Raw genomic sequence first — 8,435 nt, 5'->3', positions numbered from 1 at the left:
TTGATATTGACCCTCAGGGAGATGGAGGGCGGCCCGCACAAAGCACAAACCGCCCAACCCAATCAGGATCGTTACGAGCCTATTATAATCATATATAATACAGGAAGAAAAAACAATTAAATATTTTATATCACAACCCCAAAAGGAGAATATAATAAAGAGAAATGCTATCCGTGTCCACCGCAAAACGTTTCTCAGCCATACGATATTATTCTTACTTATTTTATTAGGTTGTAATTATTTTTATCGGCCTTGGAAGTAAAGTAAGGGTGGGTGATGTTGATTTTTTTATCATTGTCAATCAGTTTACTAATTCAATTTCTTTATCATACTGCATCAGGATCATTACCCACCACCCATCGCTCTCTTTCTAAAATTTATTATATTTGATTTTTCTTTCTTAATAATTTTTTTTTTTTAGCAATTTTACTGTTTAAACATGTTTCAGCCAGCCCACCGTCTGCTAGCCCTACTCGTTAGACAAGTGAACCTTACATAAATTATAGAAAAAAATATGAATTTTTTTCTTTAAGTTTTTGTCTTATTTAAATTTAGTCATTGAATTTTTAATTTTAAGAATAAGGTCCATAAGTTTTAAATTAGTTCCTCTATCACTTTACGGTCAAAGTTAACAATTTTATATTTGACACTCCAGACTCTATCTCAGCGTCAAAATTAATAATTTTTCCTCTAATATTACAAATCTAGAAGATTAAGATGATTTTTGTTTTTAAAGTTGATTTTTTGTTTTTTAATGAATGGTTTGACACTTAATGATATGACATTGATATTAAATGTTAATATGAAAGCTATTGTATCAGTTGAGACATACATGACATATGACAAATCATTCATTTTTTTAAAAAAAAATAATATAAAGTCTTATTTAAAATTTGAATAAAAACTGAGAATAGTAATTAGTGCACAACTCTTAACATAACTTTGACACAATTCAATCGATGTTTTTTTTTATTAAAATTGTACTAAGGATTGTGCTTTTAGCCTTTCCCAAAATCTAATCATCGTATTTTTTAACTTAGAAACCTTTGAAGATTAACTTCAGATCAAATAAAGACTTAAGAATTAAATATAATTTTTTTAAAAAAATTATATTATATTTTCTGTCCAAGTTGTTAAACGATTGGACAGGAAATTAGTAGAAGTCGGCAACTTTTTCTCTCCGTCCTATAAAAAGAAATGTGACATCATGCGATGGTAGCGCATTAGCATATTTTAACTTTTATTGGTGTCGTTTAACCTCCGTTCACGAAACCCTATTCAGCTATTCTGATTTGGGCCACCAACTAACCCAAAATTTCAAAGCGCGTATATAAATAAGCCGGAGGACTCCATTGGCAAGTTGCCCTCTCTCACACTCTCCCTCGGTCTCTACGAAATACATCAGCGTTTCGATTACGGTAATGACAAAGGTATTCCCCAACAACGTCTATGCGAGGCTCAATACCACCCCGTGCTCCCCCGTCGACGGAAACGGGAACGGGAACGCAGCAATTCTAACGGTGTGGAAGAAGTCTCTGCTGTTAAACTGTAGCGGATTCACGGTATTCGACTGCAAGGGGAATCTGGTGTTTAGAGTAGATAACTATATGGCCGGCAATAAGGGTGAGATCGTTCTCATGGACGCTGCCGGCAAGCCTCTCCTCACCATCCGGCGCAAGGTATGAATAAATCTCCCTCTCTCGATCTATTGCTCTCTGAACATATAATTATATATAATCGATTGGATTACGACTGATGGATATGTATATCTATGATGTGTATGACCATCAGAGGTTGAGCCTAGGGGACAACTGGCTGGTGTACGATGGGGAGTCGGCTGTGAATCCCCGATTTTTGGTGAGGAAGCTCATGAATATCCTCAACACAAAGTGCTTGGCCCAAGTCAGCTCAGGCGGCAACAGTAACAACGTCAACGATGATAGAAGTGGGAGTACTGGCGCATCATCATCCAGCAGCAGCAAGAACGTTTTATATCAGATCGAGGGTTCCTACACGCAACGATGCTGCGCGGTGTTGGACAAAAAGCGGAGACGGGTGGCGGAGATCCAGCGGAAGGAGGCGGTGGGAGGAGTGGCCTTCGGTGTCGACGTGTTCCGCCTCGTTGTGCAGCCTGAAATGGACGCACCGCTCGCCATGGCACTGGTCCTCCTTCTGGACCAGATGTTCGGATCTTCCAGACGTCTTTCCCTTTCCCATTAATTAGAGTCCACCGCAGGCAATTGAATCGAACCGACCATCCTACGTCAGCTACACACCAGCCGCACTGCCACGCCGTATAGCTGCCACCACCGACATCGACTGTCAGGCCCATTTTTTTGTCGTCTTTTTTCGTTTTTCTTTCGTTTTTTGTTTTTTGTTTTTTTTTTTTCCGGTTTGGATATATATAACTTCCCAACCCTTCTCTTTTTCTTTCTGGGTTTTATGTTCCGGCCACTCCCCCACCTCCCCCTTTTTTCTTTTTGGTAAGAAGATGGGTGCTTGGTTTTTTCCTTTTATATAAAAAACCAAGCTCCAACTCACTCTGAGGATGTATATTCTTCAAAAACAGAAAAAATGTCAGTTTTTTTTTTTTTTTTTTTTGTCTACACAGACTACACCCTATATTTTCTAAGAGTGGCGATGCAGAAATGGATCATCTCCAATATTCCCACCAGTTCTAAACTAATAGTTACGTCTTGTTGTTGTGTAGTGTTTTTTTTTAATTAATTCTATCATTGTGAAAAAAACGATCGTCATTGCTTGGAGTCCAATGGGCCTCTTTGGCCATATAAAGGGCCTCTAGTTAACAAAATAAATAAATCTCCGTCGTCAATTTTTTAATTTCTCCCCGACTGCATATATAAAAAAAGATGTTTGTAGTGGAGCTCAATTACCCCCTCCCTTCCGTGCCACTTCCCTCCGCCTCTCGCTTATCTTAAGAATTAACCTCCCTTGCGGCTTGCGTTAACCCCTAGGCCCTAACCCCACAGAGGAACACAATCACCCCCTCGATCACCCAATGCCACCCGGCCCCTACCTCTTGTATGCCATCTCCTTACCTTGTCCTAATCTCCACTATTATGATGACCCCGAACCCAACACAGGAACGACTCACCCCCCGGCCCCTACCAGGCTGCCACCCTCATCCGTCTATCGCTTGTCATCTCTTTATCCCATCGTAACCTCTCATCTCTCCACCTTATAATACTTTGTTCTAAACTAGGATTAAAAACATCTTAACCAATGATTAAGAGGTAAATTAGAAACAACAATTAATTAAGATGGAAATTAAGAAAAATAGGTTTTGAAAAACACGATCAATCTAAGATCGTTCTAATGGTGGCCAGTACTGACCATTTGAATGGTATGCCACATAGGGTAAACGAAAAACCCTACCGTTTGAAGGTATGAACAGGACCGGCTCGATATCTTTTGAGTTTTGATACTTAATGCAAGAATTTTAAACGAGATCTTTGTATATTTAAATATTAGATAATATAATTTATTTTAATTTTTGTATTATATTTTAATTTAAAAATTATTCTTATATCCTTTATATTTTAATGTTATATTCCTCATAGCAAATCTATATAATTTTTTTTATTTTATATTTTCATCTTTGAGTTTCAATTAATGTTTTATTCTTCTCTTTTTCAAAATGAATATTTCTAACAACATTTCTAATAAAAAGTATTTGTAAATAAAAGAAACGTCATCAATGATATAAAACTATAATAAAAAAATAATAATAGAACCTGATTTATTGAGTACCTTTTACCTTCCCTTTATAAGAATATCATCTAATTCTCTCAATCTACACAAGCAAAGACAAATTTCCTTACTAATTAGTAATCATTGACTACTTATACAACGTAACAATTTACTAGTATCATTTCATATGCTTAGTATTAGCTAATTAATTTAAGTTTTTGTTGACAAAAAAGCATATCACTTTTTTTTTTTTTTTTTTTTGCCAAACAATTTTATTATTCAACAAAAACTTAAATTTTTAGTATTTTCTATTTTATTATTAAGTATTTCTTCATGCTTATTCGACACCGGGAGCCGCAACACAGTTGATCAACTCAAGTTTTTGTTTTTATGTTTTTGGACAGTACTTAGTTTTTGTTTACAAAAACGTAACATGAAATAAGAGGGAAAAAAAATAGAGGGTAAAGCCAAAATTACAGTCACAATGACTGAAACAAAAATAATAATAATAATAATAATAATAACAAAGGAACTGTACTTGTTCAACGTACAGCCACACATTATTTGTTAAAAAAATTAATAAATAAATAAATAAAATGAGGTAAAATTGTGGTTGTTCCACAGTCACACATTTTTGTCTTATCTCTTTTCGCTGCCTTCACGTTTATGTTTGACTACAAAACATCATAGTCAAACTCTCAACAGTCCGCACAAAAAAGGAAAAAAGAAAAAAAGTTAGCAGCTCCGATTATCCATCATAGTGGTTAGTTATCTCAGTGATGGTTGTCTTTACCTTGGGTCATGGGTATGAGAGATTGCCAGAGGGAGAGGCAAAGAGGCCGGAGGTGAGAGCTGGTGGGTGGTCAAGCGGAGGAGCTCCTAGCAGCGGCCTTAGCCTCCTAACTCATGGTTGTCGGAGAAAATTGTAGAGCATTTCAAAGAAATTTTGGTAGTTTTTTGAATAAATATTATTGAGAGAATAAGATTTATGTTTTTTTTTTTTTTTTTGTTTTTTTTTATTCTATTCTATGCGAGAGTTCTTTTTTTGAGAAACTATGTGGGAGTTCTAAAGTCTCTTAATAGGAGAAAAAATGCACTGTTTTTTTGTTGGCATTAATTGTTTTGTTTTTGGCCTCTAACTATTTATTTTTCTATTGAAGTTAAAGAGTTTCTAAAGAAGAAATCATGCTCTTTTTTTTTGAAAAAAAAAAAAAAAAAAACCGTTCCAAATTATGATTGGGCCTTTTTTTTTTTTTTTTTTTTTTTTTCTTTTTTCCAAACAAACCTATCGATCTTTGGAGGCCTTATTCTATTGGGAAAAAACCGTTTCAACTTATGATTAGGCTTCTTTTTCTTTCTTCCTCTTTTTTTTATTTTTTTTTTTTTTTTATTTTTTTTTTATTTTCAAACAAACTTGTTTTTTTGGGCCTTATTCCATTGGGAAAAAACCGTTTTAGGTTATGATTAGTTTTTTTTTTTTTGGTTTTTCAAACAAACATGTTTTTTGAGACCTTATTCCACTTTGGGGCATTAGGTGACTGCCTAACTTGCCTAGTAAATGAGCTAGCACTGGATATGGAGACCATTCAAATTGTATAGAGGGAAGACGTACTATTTGATCCATTGCCACCTTAAAATACAACTCCTGACCACCTTACCTGTGTGGCAACTTTTACTTTTACTTTTTTTTTTTTAGATAAAAAATCTTAAAGCTAGTTGGGAGAGCACCTTGTCGCGTCGGCAAGATAGTAAGGAGTTGTGTATTGGAGTGTCAAAAAATCATATCTCTTATTATAATAGTTTGCCAACCAACAAAAAAAAAAAAAAAAAAAGAAGGTAAGTCCAGAGGAAAATTTGCCACATTCCACAACAACAACGTTAAAGAGTAAGAGAAATATAAAGAATCTTGAGGTGATAACATAGAGATAGTCTTTGAGGCATGCATCCTGTTTTCTTTGTTTTTTGCTTTCTCCTCCAAGCATTAGTTATTGGACTGCAAACATATTAGCATTCACAAATCACTAATTTCCTACTCACATTATTGAGGGTATACTTGAGTAATAGATGCTTCATCGTCAAATAAGGGCAATTATTTGCTTCTAGATTGATCTGACTCTGTCGATCTCCTTTCATTGCATGGTTTGCTCTGCTCCACTTCTAAAGAAATATGTGACTTCGATCCATTCATTAATTAATATTCAATAACTTAATACAATGTTCATGCATAGTACTAAAGTACTTTCATTCGGCATGTAGGTTGTCCCTATAATAAAACATTGATGATATGTTTGTATCCAATAATCCATCTATGTGACTTGACTATAAAACTGCAATTCATTTAATTTTATATTCGATCAATTGGCCCGATTTCATACTTAACATGGTGAATGACTTTAATACTAAATGATATAAACTCAAGATAAAACTTACAATTGAAAATTGACTTGTAAAAGAAAAAGTGTCTAGTGCTTTGTTTTTTGTGTAGACTTTCCTTCTAAGAAATGTTCGAGTTGTTGTTTCTTCCTTCTTAGGGAGCTTGTATCCAGGTTTACCGGAGGGATGTAATGGATTGAGTTTTGATCTATAAAAGTTTTAGTTCATTAAAGAAAAAAAAAAAAGAAAAAGAGGTGTCCAAAAATCTATATCCACATAATTGAAATTGTATTTAAACCATGTAAACACACATATGATTGTAACATAATGTTTTAATACTGGGCTAAAGTCGAGGTGAGGATCAGTTGATAGGCCCAACCTGAAGGTAGCTTGACTGTAGCTCGCCGTTGAGCACGAGGCCCAACAAAAGCCTTAATCGTTCTTGTTCTGACCTGAAAAAGACAAGGAAAAAAAAAAAATCACTTATACTTAAATTTTTATAAATACAGTCTTACTAAAATAATGTAAAATTTATTTATTGATAACTATAACATTTTTTTTATTAATTATTTTCATCATTTTTAATGAATAAACTTTATATCGGTTAGTAAAGTTTCATTTGTAAAAATTTATGCTCCGTTTGTTTCGGCGTAAAATGGTTTCCGTCGTAAAATAGTTTCAGGGAAGTCATTTTTCAAAAAAATATTTTTTGTCGAAATCATTTTTCGGTGTTTGGCGCATACGGAAAATTACAAATATTTTTTATATTTTAATTTAATCATATTAATTTAAAAAAATTAAATTTTATTCTCAAAATAAAAATATTATTATAAAAATATTTTTTTATATTTCGCATATGCAAATTCCGGCAAAGTTGCCGGAATTCGGCCATTTTCGCCGAAATCCTACACAAAACGGTCGGATCCTGGCTAGTTGACCGGAAGCCAACCGTCCTGGCCAGTTTCCGGCCAGTTTGCCGGAGATTCGGCCAGAATAGCCGGATCCGACTAGATGCCGGGGGTCCGGCCGTTCCGGCCAGATCCCGGCCAGATCCAGGCCGGATCCGTCCAGGATCCCCGCCAGATGGCCGATGATCCGGCGTTCTGGTTGGATCCGGCCTCTCCGGCCAATATTCCGGCCAGATGGCTGGAGATCCGACCAGAATGGCTGGATCCGTCCAGGATTCCGGCCAGTCTGGCCGAAATCTGGCATGGTATCCCCGGAATCCGGCGACATCTGCTGGACGTCGCCGGATTCCGGCTTAATTTGCGAATTTCGGTACCGACCGAAGTCGGAATCTGACTTGTCGAAATTCGGCAATAGTCAATTGCTTGAACGTAAAAGTTGACTGCGTTGTTTAAAAGATAGTCGACTGCATCTATCATCTACAAAAAATGATTTACGTTTTTAAGAAGCGTAAATCATTTTCCGAAATTTATTAAGCATTCTTAGTCAAACAAAAATCATTTTTCGGTTGACCATTATTTTTTCCCTACCAAATACAGAAAAATACCAAAACTATTTTTCAGAAATCATTTTACGCCGAAACAAACGGACATTAAATACATGTAACATTTTAAAATAATCAAAGGTTAAACCACTTAAGAACTGGTTAACGGCATCTAAAGACGTTGAACGTCGACTCAAAACGCCCCTCCCATCCAAACCCAAATCCCCTTTCTTCCATCCCCAACCACACGAGCAGCCTCAGCTTGCTCATCGCCTATTTTAAGAGACGGGCCATTAATTACTTATTCCCGTAATCAATACCTGGGATTGATTGGCAAGTTATAGAGAGAAATGATGGGAATTACCGTCGAGCTAGCGTACGTCTTTCAATTCCAACCTTCAATGAGTTTTCCACTTTTGGATGCATGCTCTTCTTAACACGCACAAACAAACGCCTTTGTACGCATTTCTCCAGTTTCAGCTCAAGACCCAGAAAACTTGGTGTAAAAAGTGGTTAATTCCGATCTGGGCTCTCAAAGAAGTCCAAAATTTATGGGAAACAAACAGAGCTTTAGCTTATCAAATTTGGTTCTATTTTATTGTATTCGTTGCAATCCGAGTTTCGTCTTGTTGGGTTTTTGGAGGAAAACGCAGTAGACTGGGTTTCTTGTTCTGGGTCCTTGTCTTTTGGTAGATTGGTTTGAGGGAGACTCGTTCAGAATTTGGGGGAAAAGCTAAGGTTTTTTGCTGTGTATTTGGTTTAAGCTATGGGGTTTTTTTGTGGGAAGGTTTGTGGTGCAGAAAACAGGTTGAGAGTGACTTCACCGAATTGTTGAAGGGTGTCTATGAATGTGCAATTGAAAATTTTGGAGTTCCTCAGTATGGCAGAACCATGGAAGAAA

The 8,435-nt window shown here is 35.9% G+C and overlaps 1 protein-coding gene across 1 annotated transcript; it reads left to right on the top strand.

Moving 5' to 3' along the window:
• Positions 1-1,285: 1,285 nt before the first annotated feature.
• LOC133874062 (protein LURP-one-related 8) lies at positions 1,286-2,430 on the top strand. The gene is made up of 2 exons (XM_062311895.1): positions 1,286-1,679; positions 1,792-2,430. Exons 1-2 carry the CDS (start codon positions 1,422-1,424, stop codon positions 2,218-2,220), a joined length of 687 nt encoding a protein of 228 aa, XP_062167879.1. The 5' UTR covers positions 1,286-1,421; the 3' UTR covers positions 2,221-2,430.
• Positions 2,431-8,435: the final 6,005 nt, after the last annotated feature.

This window comes from Alnus glutinosa, chromosome 7 (assembly GCF_958979055.1).
Source record: "Alnus glutinosa chromosome 7, dhAlnGlut1.1, whole genome shotgun sequence".
Taxonomy (NCBI): Eukaryota; Viridiplantae; Streptophyta; class Magnoliopsida; order Fagales; family Betulaceae; genus Alnus; species Alnus glutinosa.
Note: the sequence above shows the minus strand (reverse complement) of the source record. Positions and strands in the feature narration are given on the sequence as shown.